General features: G+C 48.0%; 1 protein-coding gene across 1 annotated transcript in view; it reads right to left on the reverse strand.

Annotated features, from left to right (window-relative positions):
* Positions 1-18356, reverse strand: part of LOC110487865 (gamma-aminobutyric acid type B receptor subunit 1) — a 265484-nt gene that overhangs the window by 60346 nt on the left and 186782 nt on the right. The window contains exon 14 of the mRNA XM_036970908.1: positions 17734-17797. Within this exon, the coding sequence (XP_036826803.1) occupies positions 17734-17797 (64 nt within the window). The remainder of the gene's footprint in view (positions 1-17733; positions 17798-18356) is intronic.

The following is an 18356-nucleotide window of genomic DNA, read 5'->3' on the forward strand; positions in this document are numbered from 1 at the left end:
GCAACAGAGAGGAGAGGAGATGGGGGAAAACAAGCTTAATTTTTCATCAGCCGCCACCAAAAAAACAAAGAGTGCTTTCCCACATGAGAGACGACATGAGTCACCGACACAGGCGCTGTCTGAACAGACACAATGCAGCAGACAGATTGAACACAGGCACATTGATCAAAACGCAGCCAGCCAGCCAAACCAACTAACACCACCTCACTGCCTGCCTCTCTCACAGGCAGCCAGCCCGACGTAGCGCCAGAGATGAGACGATGCTATCGACACCACTCCTGTGTGACAGAGGAGGCTGTCAGGGAACCACAAGGGGCGGGCTAAGAAGAAAGAATTAAAAAACAAAAGCAAGATAAAGACCTTAAAAAAAGAAAATGTCTAGTTATTTTTTACCCGAGTTTCACCACTATGAGTACTCTTACCCTCTCTTATCGCCATGGCTACAGTACTGCTCAATGCGTAGGCATGGACGTCAACATAAACAATTTAAATGAAAGGAATAAGACAAGCACATAAGGTGCTTTGAGACAGACATATTAACGTAAAGAGGAGAAGGATTAATAGGAGACAGAAAACAAATACACCTGGACACAATTTGGAGAAGTCTGTCTGTCCGTCTGTCTGTCTGTCTGTCTGTCTGTCTGTAGATGTCTGTCTGTCTGTCTGTCTGTCTGTCTGTCTGTCTGTCTGTCTGTCGATACCTGTCTGTCTGTCTGCCTGCCTGCCTGCCTGCCTGTCTGCCTGCCTGTCTGTCTGTCCGTCTGCCTGTCTGTCCGTCTGTCCGTCTGTCCGTCTGTCCGTCTGTCCGTCTGTCCGTCTGTCCGTCTGTCCGTCTGTCTGTCTGTCTGTCTGTCTGTCTGTCTGTCGATACCTGTCTGTCTGTCTGCCTGCCTGCCTGCCTGCCTGTCTGTCTGTCTGCCTGTGTCTGTCTGTCTGTCTGCCTGCCTGCCTGCCTGTCTGCCTGCCTGCCTGCCTGTCTGCCTGCCTGTCTGCCTGTCTGTCTGCCTGTGTCTGTCTGTCTGCCTGCCTGCCTGCCTGCCTGCCTGCCTGTCTGTCTGTCTGCCTGCCTGCCTGCCTGCCTGCCTGTCTGCCTGCCTGCCTGTCTGTCTGCCTGTGTCTGTCTGTCTGTCTGCCTGCCTGTCTCTCTGTCTCTCTGTCTATTCAACGGCATTATTGGGAAAAAGCAAGTAAAATAGATAATAAACAAAAGTGAAATAAATAATACAAATATTCACAGTAAACATCACAAAAGTGTTGTAACGATGTGCAAATAGTTAAAGTACAAAATGGAAAATAAATAAACATGCATATGGGTTGTATTTACAATGGTGTTTATTCTTCACTGGTTGCCCTTTTCTCGTGGCAACAGGTCACAAATCTTGCTGCTGTGATGGCACACTGTGGTATTTCACCCAGTAGATATGGGAGTTTATCAAAAATTGGATTTGTTTTCAAATTCTTTGTGGATCTGAGTAATCTGAGGGAAATATGTGTCTCTAATATGGTCATACATTGGGCAGGAGGTTAGGAAGTGCAGCTCAGTTTCCACCTACTTTTGTGGGCAGTGTGCACATAGCCTGTCCCTGTCTCAATAGCAAGGCTGTGCTCACTGAGTCGGAACATAGTCAAAGCTTTCCTTAAGTTTGTGTCAGTCACAGTAGTCAGGTATTCTGCCACTGTGTACGGTCTGTTAAAATTAAAACTTCTTAGGGATAGCCCCCTTTTTTTTTTCAATTTTCGCCTAAATGACATACCCAAATCTAACTGCCTGTAGCTCAGGCCCTGAAGCAAGGATATGCATTTGAAATCAAATCAAATTTTATTTGTCACATACACACGGTTAGCAGATGTTAATGCGAGTGTAGCGAAATGCTTGTGCTTCTAGTTCCGACAATGCAGTAATAACCAACAAGTAATCTAACTAACAATTCCAAAACTACTGTCTTATACACAGTGTAAGGGGATAAAGAATATGTACATAAGGATATATGAATGAGTGATGGTACAGAGCAGCATAGGCAGGATACAGTAGATGGTATCGAGTACAGTATATACATGAGGTGAGTATGTAAACAAAGTGGCATAGTTAAAGTGGCTAGTGATACATGTATTACATAAGGATGCAGTCGATGATATAGAGTACAGTATATACGTATGCATATGAGATGAATAATGTAGGGTAAGTAACATTATATAAGGTAGCATTGTTTAAAGTGGCTAGTGATATATTTACATCATTTCCCATCAATTCCCATTATTAAAGTGGCTGGGGTTGAGTCAGTGTCAGTGTCAGTGTGTTGGCAGCAGCCACTCAATGTTAGTGGTGGCTGTTTAACAGTCTGATGGCCTTGAGATAGAAGCTGTTTTTCAGTCTCTCGGTCCCAGCTTTGATGCACCTGTACTGACCTCGCCTTCTGGATGATAGCGGGGTGAACAGGCAGTGGCTCGGGTGGTTGATGTCCTTGATGATCTTTATGGCCTTCCTGTGACATCGGGTGGTGTAGGTGTCCTGGAGGGCAGGTAGTTTGCCCCCGGTGATGCGTTGTGCAGACCTCACTACCCTCTGGAGAGCCTTACGGTTGTGGGCGGAGCAGTTGCCGTACCAGGCGGTGATACAGCCCGCCAGGATGCTCTCGATTGTGCATCTGTAGAAGTTTGTGAGTGCTTTTGGTGACAAACCGAATTTCTTCAGCCTCCTGAGGTTGAAGAGGCGCTGCTGCGCCTTCTTCACGATGCTGTCTGTGTGAGTGGACCAATTCAGTTTGTCTGTGATGTGTATGCCGAGGAACTTAAAACTTGCTACCCTCTCCACTACTGTTCCATCGATGTGGATAGGGGGGTGTTCCCTCTGCTGTTTCCTGAAGTCCACAATCATCTCCTTAGTTTTGTTGACGTTGAGTGTGAGGTTATTTTCCTGACACCACACTCCGAGGGCCCTCACCTCCTCCCTGTAGGCCGTCTCGTCGTTGTTGGTAATCAAGCCTACCACTGTTGTTTCGTCCGCAAACTTGATGATTGAGTTGGAGGCGTGCGTGGCCACGCAGTCGTGGGTGAACAGGGAGTACAGGAGAGGGCTCAGAACGCACCCTTGTGGGGCCCCAGTGTTGAGGATCAGCGGGGTGGAGATGTTGTTGCCTACCCTCACCACCTGGGGGCGGCCCGTCAGGAAGTCCAGTACCCAGTTGCACAGGGCGGGGTCGAGACCCAGGGTCTCGAGCTTGATGACGAGCTTGGAGGGTACTATGGTGTTGAATGCCGAGTTGTAGTCGATGAACAGCATTCTCACATAGGTATTCCTCTTGTCCAGATGGGTTAGGGCAGTGTGCAGTGTTGTTGTGATTGCATCGTCTGTGGACCTATTTGGGCGATAAGCAAATTGGAGTGGGTCTAGGGTGTCGGGTAGGGTGGAGGTGATATGGTCCTTGACTAGTCTCTCAAAGCACTTCATGATGACGGAAGTGAGTGCTACGGGGCGGTAGTCGTTTAGCTCAGTTACCTTAGCTTTCTTGGGAACAGGAACAATGGTGGCCCTCTTGAAGCATGTGGGAACAGCAGACTGGTATAGGGATTGATTGAATATGTCCGTAAACACACTGGCCAGCTGGTCTGCGCATGCTCTGAGGGCGCGGCTGGGGATGCCGTCTGGGCCTGCAGCCTTGCGAGGGTTAACACGTTTAAATGTCTTACTCACCTCGGCTGCAGTGAAGGAGAGTCCGCATGTTTTCGTTGCAGGCCGTGTCAGTGTCACTGTTGTCAGGTGCGTGAATGAGGACCCAAAAGCGAATTAACAAACAGAGTTTCTTTAATGATGAACACACGTGGGCTCAGATGGACAGGTAGATTCCGACAGGACGGACAAGGTTGCAGCAAACACGATGATAGTCTGGTTCAGGCATGAGACACACAAACAAGAATCCGACAAAGACAGGAGCAGAAACAGAGAGAGATATAGGGACCTAATCAGAGGGAAAAAGGGAACAGGTGGGAAAAGGGGTGAATGAGGTAGTCAGAGAAGACAAGGAACAGCTGGGGGAAAGAGGGACAGAAACGGTAACCTAGTACGACCAGCAGAGGGAGACAGGGTGAAAGGAAAGGACAGAAACAAGACACAACATGACAATACATGACAGTACCCCCCCACTCACCGAGCGCCTCCTGGCGCACTCGAGGAGGAAACCTGGCGGCAACGGAGGAAATCCTCGATCAGCGCACGGTCCAGCACATCCCGAGAGGGAACCCAACTCCTCTCCTCAGGACCGTACCCCTCCCAATCTACGAGGTACTGGTGACCACGGCCCCGAGGACGCATGTCCAAAATCCTACGGACCCTGTAGATGGGTGCGCCCTCGACAAGGATGGGGGGGGGGGAAGACGAGCGGGGGCGCGAAGAACGGGCTTGATACAGGAGACATGGAAGACCGGGTGGACGCGACGAAGGTATCGCGGAAGAAGAAGTCGAACTGCGACAGGATTAATGACCCGAGAAATACGGAACGGACCAATGAACCGCGGGGTCAACTTGCGAGAAGCCGTCTTAAGGGGAAGGTTCTGAGTGGAGAGCCAAACTCTCTGACCGCGACAATATCTAGGACTCTTAGTTCTACGCTTATTAGCAGCCCTCACAGTCTGCGTCCTATAACGGCAAAGTGCAGACCTGACCCTCTTCCAGGTGCGCTCGCAACGTTGGACAAAAGCCTGAGCGGAGGGGACGCTGGACTCGGCGAACTGAGATGAGAACAGCGGAGGCTGGTACCCGAGGCTACTCTGAAAAGGAGATAGCCCGGTCGCAGACGAAGGAAGCGAGTTGTGGGCGTATTCTGCCCAGGGGAGCTGTTCTGACCAAGACGCAGGGTTGCGAAAAGAAAGACTGCGTAAGATGCGACCAATAGTCTGATTGGCCCGTTCTGCTTGACCGTTAGACTGGGGGTGAAAGCCGGAAGAGAGACTGACGGAAGCCCCAATCAAACGGCAAAACTCCCTCCAAAATTGAGACGTGAATTGCGGACCTCTGTCCAAAACGACGTCTGACGGAAGGCCATGAATTCTGAAAACATTCTCGATGATGATTTGTGCCGTCTCTTTAGCAGAAGGAAGCTTAGCAAGGGGAATGAAATGAGCCGCCTTAGAGAACCTATCGACAACCGTAAGAATAACAGTCTTCCCCGCTGACGAAGGCAGTCCGGTGACAAAATCTAAGGCGATGTGAGACCACGGTCGAGAGGGAATGGGAAGCGGCCTGAGACGGCCGGCAGGAGGGGAGTTACCGGACTTAGTCTGCGCGCAGACCGAACAAGCAGCCACGAAACGACGCGTGTCATGCTCCCGGGTGGGCCACCAAAAACGCTGGCGAATGGAAGCAAGCGTACCCCGAACGCCAGGGTGGCCGGCTAACTTGGCAGAGTGAGCCCACTGAAGAACGGCCAGACGAGTAGGAACGGGAACGAAAAGAAGGTTCCTAGGACAAGCGCGCGGCGACGGAGTGTGAGTGAGCGCTTGCTTTACCTGCCTCTCAATTCCCCAGACAGTCAACCCGACAACACGCCCCTCAGGGAGAATCCCCTCGGGGTCAGTGGAGGCTACTGAAGAACTGAAGAGACGAGATAAAGCATCAGGCTTGGTGTTCTTAGAGCCCGGGCGATAAGAAATCACGAACTCGAAACGAGCGAAAAACAGCGCCCAACGCGCCTGACGCGCATTAAGTCGTTTGGCAGAACGGATGTACTCAAGGTTCCTATGGTCAGTCCAAACGACAAAAGGAACGGTCGCCCCCTCCAACCACTGTCGCCATTCGCCTAGGGCTAACCGGATGGCGAGCAGTTCGCGGTTTCCCACATCATAGTTACGTTCCGACGGCGACAGGCGATGAGAAAAATACGCGCATGGGTGGACCTTGTCGTCAGAGAGGGAGCGCTGAGAAAGAATGGCTCCCACGCCCACCTCTGACGCGTCAACCTCGACAACGAACTGTCTAGAGACGTCAGGTGTAACAAGGATAGGAGCGGATGTAAAACGATTCTTGAGGAGATCAAAAGCTCCCTGGGCGGAAACGGACCACTTAAAGCACGTCTTGACAGAAGTAAGGCCTGTGAGAGGAGCTGCCACCTGACCGAAATTACGGATGAAACGACGATAGAAGTTCGCGAAGCCGAGAAAGCGCTGCAGCTCGACGCGTGACTTAGGGACGGGCCAATCAATGACAGCTTGGACCTTAGCGGGATCCATCTTAATGCCTTCAGCGGAAATAACAGAACCGAGAAATGTGACGGAGGAGGCATGAAAAGTGCACTTCTCAGCCTTCACAAAAAGACAATTCTCTAAAAGGCGCTGGAGGACACGTCGAACGTGCTGAACATGAATCTGGAGTGACGGTGAAAAAATCAGGATATCGTCAAGGTAAACGAAAACAAAGATGTTCAGCATGTCTCTCAGGACATCATTGACTAATGCCTGAAAGACAGCTGGAGCGTTAGCGAGGCCGAAAGGAAGAACCCGGTATTCAAAGTGCCCTAACAGAGTGTTAAACGCCGTCTTCCACTCGTCCCCCTCCCTGATGCGCACGAGATGGTAAGCGTTACGAAGGTCCAACTTAGTGAAAAACCTGGCTCCCTGCAGGATCTCGAAGGCTGAAGACATAAGAGGAAGCGGATAACGATTCTTCACTGTTATGTCATTCAGCCCTCGATAATCTATGCAGGGGCGCAGAGACCCGTCCTTCTTCTTGACAAAAAAAAACCCCGCTCCGGCGGGAGAGGAGGAGGGGACTATGGTACCGGCGTCAAGAGCTACAGACAAATAATCTTCGAGAGCCTTACGTTCGGGAGCCGACAGAGAGTATAGTCTACCCCGGGGGGGAGTGGTTCCCGGAAGGAGATCAATACTACAATCATACGACCGGTGTGGAGGAAGAGAGGTGGCCCTGGACCGACTGAACACCGTGCGCAGATCGTGATATTCCTCCGGCACCCCTGTCAAATCACCAGGCTCCTCCTGTGAAGAAGAGACAGAGGAAACAGGAGGGATAGCAGACATTAAACATTTCACATGACAAGAGACGTTCCAGGAGAGGATAGAATTACTAGACCAATTAATGGAAGGATTATGACAAACTAGCCAGGGATGGCCCAAAACAACAGGTGTAAAAGGTGAACGAAAAATTAAAAAAGAAATGGTTTCGCTATGATTACCAGAAACAGTGAGGGTTAAAGGTAGCGTCTCACGCTGAATCCTGGGGAGAGGACTACCATCCAGGGCGAACAAGGCCGTGGGCTCCCTTAACTGTCTGAGAGGAATGTCATGTTCCCGAGCCCAGGTCTCGTCCATAAAACAGCCCTCCGCCCCAGAGTCTATTAAGGCACTGCAGGAAGCTGACGAACCGGTCCAGCGTAGATGGACCGACAAGGTAGTGCAGGATCTTGAAGGAGAGACAGGAGTAGTAGCGCTCACCAGTAGCCCTCCGCTTACTGATGAGCTCTGGCTTTTACTGGACATGAAGTGACAAAATGACCAGCAGAACCGCAATAGAGACAGAGGCGGTTGGTGATTCTCCGTTCCCTCTCCTTAGTCGAGATGCGGATACCTCCCAGCTGCATAGGCTCAGCTCCCGAGCCGGCAGAGGAAGATGGTAGTGATGCGGAGAGGGGGGCAACGGAGAACGCAAGCTCCTTTCCACGAGCTCGGTGACGAAGATCAACCCGTCGCTCAATGCGAATAGCGAGTTCAATCAAGGAATCCACGCTGGAAGGAACCTCCCGGGAGAGAATCTCATCCTTTACCTCTGCGCGGAGACCCTCCAGAAAACGAGCGAGCAAAGCCGGCTCGTTCCAGCCACTGGAGGCAGCAAGAGTGCGAAACTCAATAGAGTAGTCTGTTATGGATCGATTACCTTGACATAGGGAAGACAGGGCCCTGGAAGCCTCCTCCCCAAAAACAGATCGATCAAAAACCCGTATCATCTCCTCCTTAAAGTCCTGATACTGGTTAGTACACTCAGCCCTTGCCTCCCAGATTGCCGTGCCCCACTCACGAGCCCGTCCAGTAAGGAGAGATATGACGTAGGCGACACGAGCAGTGCTCCTGGCGTAAGTGTTGGGCTGGAGAGAAAACACAATATCACACTGGGTGAGGAACGAGCGGCATTCAGTGGGCTCCCCAGAGTAACACGGCGGGTTATTGATTCTGGGCTCCGGAGATTCGAAAGCCCTGGAAGTGGCCGGTGGATCGAGGCGGAGATGGTGAACCTGTTCTGTGAGGTTGGAGACTTGGGTGGCCAGGGTCTCAACGGCATGTCGAGCAGCAGACAATTCCTGCTCGTGTCTGCCTAGCATCGCTCCCTGGATCTCGACGGCTGAGTGGAGAGGATCCGAAGTCACTGGGTCCATTCTTGGTCGGATTCTTCTGTCAGGTGCGTGAATGAGGACCCAAAAGCGAATTAACAAACAGAGTTTCTTTAATGATGAACACACGTGGGCTCAGATGGACAGGTAGATTCCGACAGGACAGGACAAGGTTGCAGCAAACACGATGATAGTCTGGTTCAGGCATGAGACACACAAACAAGAATCCGACAAAGACAGGAGCAGAAACAGAGAGAGATATAGGGACCTAATCAGAGGGAAAAAGGGAACAGGTGGGAAAAGGGGTGAATGAGGTAGTCAGAGAAGACAAGGAACAGCTGGGGGAAAGAGGGACAGAAACGGTAACCTAGTACGACCAGCAGAGGGAGACAGGGTGAAAGGAAAGGACAGAAAAAAGACACAACATGACAATACATGACAACTGTATTGTCCTCAAAGCGGGCAAAAAAGTGATTTAGTCTGCCTGGGAGCAGGACATCCTGGTCCGTGACTGGGCTGGATTTCTTCCTGTAGTCCGTGATTGACTGTAGTCCCTGCCACATGCCTCTTGTGTCTGAGCCGTTGAATTGAGATTCTACTTTGTCTCTGTACTGACGCTTAGCTTGTTTGATAGCCTTGCGGAGGGAATAGCTGCACTGTTTGCATTCGGTCATGTTACCAGTCACCTTGCCCTGATTAAAAGCAGTGGTTCGCGCTTTCAGTTTCACACGAATGCTGCCATCAATCCACGGTTTCTGGTTAGGGAATGTTTTAATCGTTGCTATGGGAACGACATCTTCAACGCATGTTCTAATGAACTCGCACACCGAATCAGCGTATTCGTCAATATTGTTATCTGACGCAATACGAAACATGTCCCAGTACACGTGATGGAAGCAGTCTTGGAGTGTGGAGTCAGCTTGGTCGGACCAGCGTTGGACAGATCTCAGCGTGGGAGCCTCTTGTTTTAGTTTCTGTCTGTAGGCAGGGATCAACAAAATGGAGTCGTGGTCAGCTTTTCCGAAAGGAGGGCGGGGCAGGGCCTTATATGCGTCGCGGAAGTTAGAGTAACAATGATCCAAGGTTTTTCCACCCTTGGTTGCGCAATCGATATGCTGATAAAATTTAGGGAGTCTTGTTTTCAGATTAGCCTTGTTAAAATCCCCAGCTACAATGAATGCAGCCTCCGGATAAATGGATTCCAGTTTGCAAAGAGTCAAATAAAGTTTGTTCAGAGCCATCGATGTGTCTGCTTGGGGGGGATATATACGGCTGTGATTATAATCGAAGATAATTCTCTTGGTAGATAATGCGGTCTACATTTGATTGTGAGGAATTCTAAATCAGGTGAACAGAAGGATTTGAGTTCCTGTATGTTTCTTTCATCACACCATGTCTCGTTAGCCATAAGGCATACGCCCCCGCCCCTCTTCTTAGTGTCCACAAGATGGCAGTGGTGTATGTGCAAAATCTCAGATGGATAACATGAAGAATGACTGACCTACAAGACTTGTAGCCCCAGGTACATTTGGGCAAATTGTGAAGGAGACATTCGCATTAATATTCAATTTTTCTTCAAGAATATCGTCAAATCTGTGTACTTGGACTTTGATTAAGCTTTCAAAGTATTAGTAGCCATATTATAAGTTCAACATTTGCAAAACAAACAGTTTCATAACTTTATAACTCTGAATATCCTTATAAGTTTTGTCCAAAACGAAAAGGAATGCTGTCGTACAAGGTTAGAAATGACATTTTACAACATATACATGGTTTCCGGATATTCCCGTAAAGCTCAGCTCATTGGCTATTTAGCTAGATTTTTTTGACCCCGATTGGTTCTTATTTGACAAAGACAAAGTCGTTTAAGTGATGGCCGCCGGGGTCATCGGTGTGCCATGAAGGCATCGCTCTCTGACCAAATATGGTGTCCTATAGGATATACTCCATCCCTAATGAAATAGTGAAGGCTTGTTACCTTCTAGGATCTCTGAGGAATAGATACGAATGTGATTTGACTCGTTCAAACAACGTTTAGGGTTAGATTTCCACAGATTCCTTTTTTTGCAAATTGAGCGAATGGAAATACAAAATCGATAGTGTGTGCTATATGGACCTTTTTAGGATATGAAAAAGGATTTTATCTAACAAAATGACACTTCATGTTATATCTGGGACCATTTGGGTGATAAATCAGAACAAGATTTCCGAATGTAAGTAATGTAATGTACATTTCACCTTCAGAGGTGAATTTATCAAACCTATCGCGCTGAAAAAATGTTTCGTTGTTAGGAGCTCTCCTCAAACAATAGCATGGCATTTTTTCGCAGTAAAAGCTACGGTAAATTGGACCGTGCAGTTATATTAACAAGAATTTAAGCTTTCAGCCGATATAAGACACTTACAGTTGAAGTTTACATACACCTTAGCCAAATACATTTCAACTCAGTTTTTCACAATTCCTGACATTTAATCCTAGTAAAAAATTCCCTGTATTAAATCAGTTTAGGATCACCACTCTATTTTAGGAACGTGAAATGTCAGAATCATAGTAGAGAGAATGATTTATTTCAGCTTTTATTTCTTTCATCACATTCCCAGTGGGTCAAAAGTTTTACATTTGTATTTGGTAGCATTGCCTTCAAATTGTCTAACGTGGGTCAAACATTTCAGGTAGCCTTCCACAAGCTTCCAACAATAAGTTGCGTGAATTTTGGCCCATTCCTCCTGACAGAGCTGGTGTAACTGAGACAGGTTTGTAGGCCTCCTTGCTCGCACATGCTTTTTCAGTTCTGTTCACAAATAGTCTATGGGGTTGAAGTCAGGGCTTTGTGATGGCCACTCCAATACCTTGACTTTGTTGTCCTTAATTTTGCCACAACTTTGGAAGTATGCTTGGGGTCATTGTCCATTTGGAAGGCCCATTTGCGTCCAAGCTTTATCTTCCTGACTGATGTCTAGAGATGTTTCTTCAATATGTCCACATAATTTTCCTGCTTCATGATGCCATCTATTTTGTGAAGTGCACCAGTCCTACCTGCAGCAAAGCATCCCCACAACATGATGCTGCCACCCCCGTGCTTCACAGTTGGAATGGTGTTCTTCAGCTTGCAAGCCTCCCCCTCAATACCTTGACTTTGTTGTCCTTAAGCCATTTTGCCACAATGGAAGTATGCTTGGAGGTATGCTTGGGGTCATTGTCCACTTGGAAGACCCATTTGCGACCAAGCTTTAACTTCCTGACTGATGTCTTACTTCAATATATCCACATAATATCCACATAATTTTCCTTCCTCATGATGCCATCTATTTTGTGAAGTGCACCAGTCCCTCCTGCAGCAAAGCACCCCCACAACATGACGCTGCCACCCCGTGCTTCACGGTTGCGATGGTGTTCTTCGGCTTGCAGGCCTCCCCCTTTTTCCTGCAAACATAACAATGGTCATTATGGAAAAACAATTCTATTTTTGTTTCATCAGACCAGAGGACATTTCTCCAAAAAGTATGATCTTTGTCGCCATGTGCAGTTGCAAACTGTAGTCTGGCTTTTTTATGGCGGTTTTGGAGCAGTGGCTTCTTCCTTGCTGAGCGGCCTTTCAGGTTATGTCGATATAAGACTCGTTTTACTTTGGATATAGGCACTTTTGTACCTGTTTCCTCCAGCATCTTCACAAGGTCCTTTGCTGTTGTTCTGGGATTGATTTGCACTTTTCACACCAAAGTACGTTCATCTCTGGGAGACAGAATGCATCTCCTTCCTGAGCGGTATGACGGCTGCGTGGTCCCATGGTGTTTATACTTGGTTACTATTGTTTGTACAGATGAACGTGGTACCTTCAGGCGTTTGGAAATTGCTCCCAAGGATGAATCAGACTTGTGGAGGTCTACAATTTTTTTCTGAGGTCTTCTGTGGCATGGCTGATTTCTTTTGATTTTCCCATGATGTCAAGCAAAGAGGCACTGAGTTTAAAGGTAGGCCTTGAAATACATCCACAGGTTCACCTCCAATTGACTCAAATGATGTCAATTAGCCCATCAGAAGCTTCTAAAGCTATGATAATTTCTGGAATTTTCCAAGCTGTTTAAATGCACAGTCAAATTAGTGTATGTAAACATCTGACCCACTGGAATTGTGAAACAGTGAATTATAAGTGAAATAATCTGTCTTCAAACAATTGTTGGAAAATGTACTTGTGTCATGCACACATCCTAACCGAAAACTATAGTTTGTTGTTGAAAAGTGAGTTTTAATGGCTCCAACGTGTAAGGTGTATGTTAACTTCTGACCTCAACTGTATATGTACCGACATTTGTTGTTTCTCTAAAATCTGAGATCGTGACACAAAACGCTGCATAATTAACAACTGTCCCGTTAACGACACGCCTATCCCTAAGGGCCAAATAGCATTCTAGTGTGCGCTGTTTTTAAAAATTCTTTCCAATGTGTCAAGTAATAATCTTTTTGTTTTGTCATGATTTGGTTGGGTCTAATTGTGTTGCTGTCCTTGGGCTCTGTGGGGTATGTTGAATTTCATGTTCTGTCAGAGCCCAGGTCTGTCAGGGACCAGGTCTGTCAGGGCCCCTGCTCTGTCAGGGCCCCTGGTCTGATAGAATCTGTGCAGAAGATCTAGGTGCTGCTGTAGGCCCTGTTTGGTTGGTGACAGAAGCACCAGATCATCAGCAAACAGTAGACATTTGACTTCAGATTCTAGTAGGGTGAGGCCAGGTGCTGCAGACTGTTCTAGTGCGCTCGCCAATACCTTGATATATATGTTGAAAAAGGAGGGCTTAAGATGCATCCCTGTCTCACCCCACGGCCCTGTGGAAAGAAAAATACCTTTGTTTCGGTTTGTTTGTTTTCTTTTGTCTCACTGTCTCTCTGAAGTTGTGGGAACGTTTGTTGCTATATGGGTCTCTCTCTCATCTCTGTCTGTCTGTCTGTTTTTCTGTCATTCTCTCTCTTGATCTCTGTCTGTCTGTCTCTCTTTCTCACTCTCTCCCTCTCGTTCTCGTTTCTGTCTGTCTCTCTCTCTTTTTTGCTCTCGCTCTCTCCCTCCCTCTCGTCTCTGCCTCTCTCTTTCTCTCCCTCTCGTCTCTGTCTGTCTCGCTCTCTCCCCCTCGTCTCTCTCTCTCTTTCTCGGTCTCACTTTCACTCTCTCCCTGTCCCTCTTGTCTCTGTCGGTTTCTCTCTCTTTCTCGCTCGCTCTCTCTCTCTGTCCCTCTTGTCTCTGTCGGTCTCTCTCTCTTTCTCGCATTCGCTCTCGCTCTCTCCCCCTCGTCTCTCTCTCTCTTTCTCGCTCTCACTTTTACTCTCTCCCTGTCCCTCTTGTCTCTGTCGGTCTCTCTCTCTCTTTCTCGCTCGCTGTCTCTCCCTGTCCCTCTTGTCTCTGTCGGTCTCTCTCTTTTTCTCGCTCTCGCATTCACTCTCTCCCTGTCCCTCTTGTCTCTGTCGGTCTCTCTCTCTTTCTCGCTCGCTGTCTCTCCCTGTCCCTCTTGTCTCTGTCGGTCTCTCTCTCTTTCTCGCTCGCTCTCTCTCCCTGTCCCTCTTGTCTCTGTCGGTCTCTCTCTCTTTCTCGCTCTCGCATTCGCTCTCTCCCTGTCCCTCTTGTCTCTGTCGGTCTCGCTCTCTTTCTCTCGCTCTCTCCCTGTCCCTCTCGTCTCTCTCTCTCCCTCTCGTCTCTGTCTGTCTCTCTCTCTCCCTCTCCCCCTCGTCTCCCTCTCTCTTTCTCGCTCTCACTTTCACCCTCTCCCTCTCGTCTCTGTCTGTCTCTCCCTCTCCCTCTTGTCTCTGTCTGTCTCACTTTCACTCTCTCCCTGTCCCTCTTGTCTCTGTCGGTCTCTCTCTCTTTCTCGCTCGCTCTCTCTCCCTGTCCCTCTTGTCTCTGTCGGTCTCTCTCTCTTTCTCGCTCGCTCTCTCTCCCTGTCCCTCTTGTCTATGTCGGTCTCTCTCTCTTTCTCGCTCTTGCATTCGCTCTCTCCCTCTCCCTCTCGTCTCTGCCTCTCTCTTTCTCTCCCTCTCGTCTCTGTCTGTCTCGCTCTCTCGCCCTCGTCTCTCTCTCTCTTTCTCGCTCTCACTTTCACTCTCTCCCTGTCCCTCTTGTCTCTGTCGGTCTCTCTCTCTTTCTCGCTTGCTCTCTCTCCCTGTCCCGCTTGTCTCTGTCGGTCTCTCTCTCTTTCTCGCTCTCGCATTCGCTCTCTCCCTGTCCCTCTTGTCTCTGTCGGTCTCTCTCTCTTTCTCGCTCGCTCTCTCTCCCTGTCCCTCTTGTCTCTGTCGGTCTCTCTCTCTTTCTCGCTCGCTCTCTCTCCCTGTCCCTCTTGTCTCTGTCGGTCTCTCTCTCTTTCTTGCTCTCGCATTCGCTCTCTCCCTGTCCCTCTTGTCTCTGTCGGTCTCTCTTTCTCGCTCTCTCTCCCTGTCCCTCTTGTCTCTGTTGGTCTCTCTCTCTTTCTCGCTCGCTCTCTCTCCCTGTCCCTCTTGTCTCTGTCGGTCTCTCTCTCTTTCTTGCTCTCGCATTCGCTCTCTCCCTGTCCCTCTTGTCTCTGTCGGTCTCGCTCTCTTTCTCTCGCTCTCTCCCTGTCCCTCTCGTCTCTCTCTCTCCCTCTGCCTCTCGTCTCTGTCTGTCTCTCTCTCTCTCTCTCCCTCTCGTCTCTCTCTCTCCCTCTCCCTCTCCCTCTCGTCTCTGTCTGTCTGTATGTCTCTCTCTCTCTCTCTCGTCTCTGTCTGTCTCTCCCTCTCCCTCTCGTCTCTGTCTGTCTCTCCCTCTCCCTCTCGTCTCTGTCTGTCTCTCCATCTCCCTCTCGTCTCTGTCTGTCTCTCCCTCTCCCTCTCGTCTCTGTCTGTCTCTCCCTCTCCCTCTCCCTCTCGTCTCTGTCTGTCTGTCTCTCTCTCTCTCGTCTCTCTCTCTCTCTCGTCTCTGTCTGTCTCTCCCTCTGTCTGTCTCTCCCTCCCCCTCTCGTCTCTGTCTGTCTCTCCCTCTCCCTCTCGTCTCTGTCTCTCTCCCTCTCTCTCTCTCTCCCTCTCGTCTCTCTCCCTCTCCCTCTCCCTCTCGTCTCTGTCTCTCTCCCTCTCCCTCTCGTCTCTTTCCCTCTCCCTCTCCCTCTCGTCTCTCTCCCTCTCCCTCTCCCTCTCCCTCTCGTCTCTGTCTCTCTCCCTCTCCCTCTCCCTCTCTCCCTCTCCCTCTCTCCCTCTCCCTCTCCCTCTCGTCTCTGTCTCTCTCTCTCTCTCTCTCTCTCTCTCCCTCTCCCTCTCCCTCTCGTCTCTGTCTCTGTCCCTCTCCCTCTCTCTCCTTGTGGAGATGACTGTAGCAGCGTTTATGCTAAACTAAAGCACTGGGCTTTCGGGTTTATTGTAATTTCAAGAAGAACTGATACATTTCAGAAGCTCATTTGGGAAACCCTCCAAGTGAAATATTTAAGCAGCTATTAACTTTTTATGCACATGTTGACTTCATTAGTTTCTGCTATCATTGTATTATGAGTAAGTACAGCTGTGCCAGGGGACAATATTGAGACCCTTATTGTTCATGAGACTTACTGAACAGATGTGTCTGGGCATAAACCTAACCCCTCAACACACACAGACACACACACACAGAAACCTAACGCCTAAACACACACACACACACACCTAACCCGTCAACACACACAAAAACCTAACCCCTAAACACACACACACACAAACACAGAAACCTAACCTCTCAACAAACACACACAAACACAAGCACACACACAGAGAGAAGCCAAACCCCCTCAAAACATGAGATTAAAAAAAACTCGTATTGTTAGTAAATTCAGTATATGGAACATACTGTGGAAGGAAGACCAAAGGGAGACCAGAGTAGAGGGAGACTAGAGGTGAAGAAGACCAGAGGGAGATCAGAAATACCATATTTACAAGTATTCAGACCCTTTCATATGAGGCTCAAAATTGAACTCAGGTGCATCCTGTTTCAATTGATCATCCTTGAGATGTTTCTACAACTTGATTGGAGTCCACCTGTGGTAAATTCAATTGATTGGACATGATTTGGAAAGGCACACACCTGTCTATATAACGTCCCACAGTTGACAGTGCATGTCAGAGCAAAAACCAAGCCATGAGGTCGAAGGAACTGTCCATAGAGCTCCGAAACAGGATTGTGTCGAGGCACAGATCTTCGGAAGGGTACCGAAACATTTCAGCAGCATTGAAAGTCCCCAAAAAACACAGTGGCCTCCATCATTCTTAAATGGAAGAAGTTTGGAACCACCAAGACTCTTTCTAGAGCTGGCCGCCCGGCCAAACTGAGCAATCGGGGGGGAAGGGCCTTGGTCAGGGAGGTGACCAAGAACCCGATGGTCACTCTGACAGACCTCCAGAGTTCCTTTGTGGAGATGGGACAACCTTCCATCTCTGCTGTACTCCACAAATCAGGACTTTATGATAAAGTGGCCAGACAGAAGCCACTCCTCAGGAAAAGGCACATGACAGTCAGCTTGGAGTTTGCCAAAAGGCATCTAAAGGACTCTAAGACCATGAGAAAGATTCTCTGGTCTGATGAAACCAAGATTAAACTCTTTGGCCTGAATGCCAAGTGTCACATCTGGAGGAAACCTGGCACCATTCCTATGGTGAAGCATGGAGGAGGAGGTGTGATGGTGTGGGGGTGCTTAGCTGGAGACACTGTCTGTGTTTTATTTAGAAAACCAGGCACACATAACCAGCATGGCTACCACAGCATCCTGCAGGAATACACCACCCCATCTGGTTTGCGCTTAGTGGGACTATCATTTGTTTTTTCAACGGGACAATGACCCAACACACCTCTAGGCTGTGTAAGGGCTATTTGACCAAGAAGGAGAGTGATGGAGTGCTGCATCAGATGACCTGGCCTCCACAATCACACAACCTTAACCAAATTGAGATGGTTTGGGATGAGTTGGACCGCAGAGTGAAGGAAAAGCCACCAACAAGTGCTGAGCTTATGTGGGAACTCCTTCAAGACTGTTGGAAAAGCATTCTAGATGAAGCTGGTTGAGAGAATGCCACGAGTGTGCAAAGCTGTCATTAAGGCAAAGGGTAGCTACTTTGAAGAATCTCAAATATAAAATATATTTACATTTGTTTAATTAACACTTTTTTGGTCACCACATGATTCCATGTGTTATTTCGTAGTGTTATTGTCTTCACTATTATTCTACAATGTTGAAAATAGTCAAAATAAAGAAAAGTCCTTGAATGAGTAGGTGTGTGGACACTGGCCATCCACGCTAGTACACAACAAATGTTACTACCCGGATCCAAGATTGGTGCCATGCCGATGTTTCATGTTCAAAATTACAAGATGTCACCAGCCGTGGGCTAGTTGGGGACATTTCATTTATTTATTTATATTATACACGAGGAATAGAGAGAGTACTGTACCTTGCAGCTGCTCAATAAGAGTCCAGGCCATTCTAGAACCCTGGGCATCAAACACAACATGGCCCTGTAGGAAGACAAATAATGAAGATTTAAAATTTAAAAAAATGTAAGTGGTATACAGTTCAACACCTCTCTCTTTCAGTTTTCTGACTTTTAGGAGGTTATTCCATCAACGTCACAACAAACATACCCAGAAAGTGGTTACAATATTCTCAGAACATATTAACGTTCTAGACATGTTTCTTGGGAACATTGCAATGTTCTCAGAACATATTCATGTTCTAGACATGTTTCTTGTTCTCAGAACATATTAATATTCTAGACATGTTTCTTGTTCTCAGAACATATTAATGTTCTAGACATGTTTCTTGTTCTCAGAACATATTAATGTTCTAGACATGTTTCTTGTTCTCAGAACATATTAATGTTCTAGACATGTTTCTTGTTCTCAGAACATATTAATGTTCTAGACATGTTTCTTGTTCTCAGAACATATTAATATTCTAGACATGTTTCTTGTTCTCAGAACATATTAATGTTCTAGACATGTTTCTTGTTTTCAGAACATATTCATGTTCTAGACATGTTTCTTGTTCTCAGAACATATTAATATTCTAGACAGG

This window comes from Oncorhynchus mykiss, chromosome 32 (assembly GCF_013265735.2).
Source record: "Oncorhynchus mykiss isolate Arlee chromosome 32, USDA_OmykA_1.1, whole genome shotgun sequence".
NCBI lineage: Eukaryota > Metazoa > Chordata > Actinopteri > Salmoniformes > Salmonidae > Oncorhynchus > Oncorhynchus mykiss.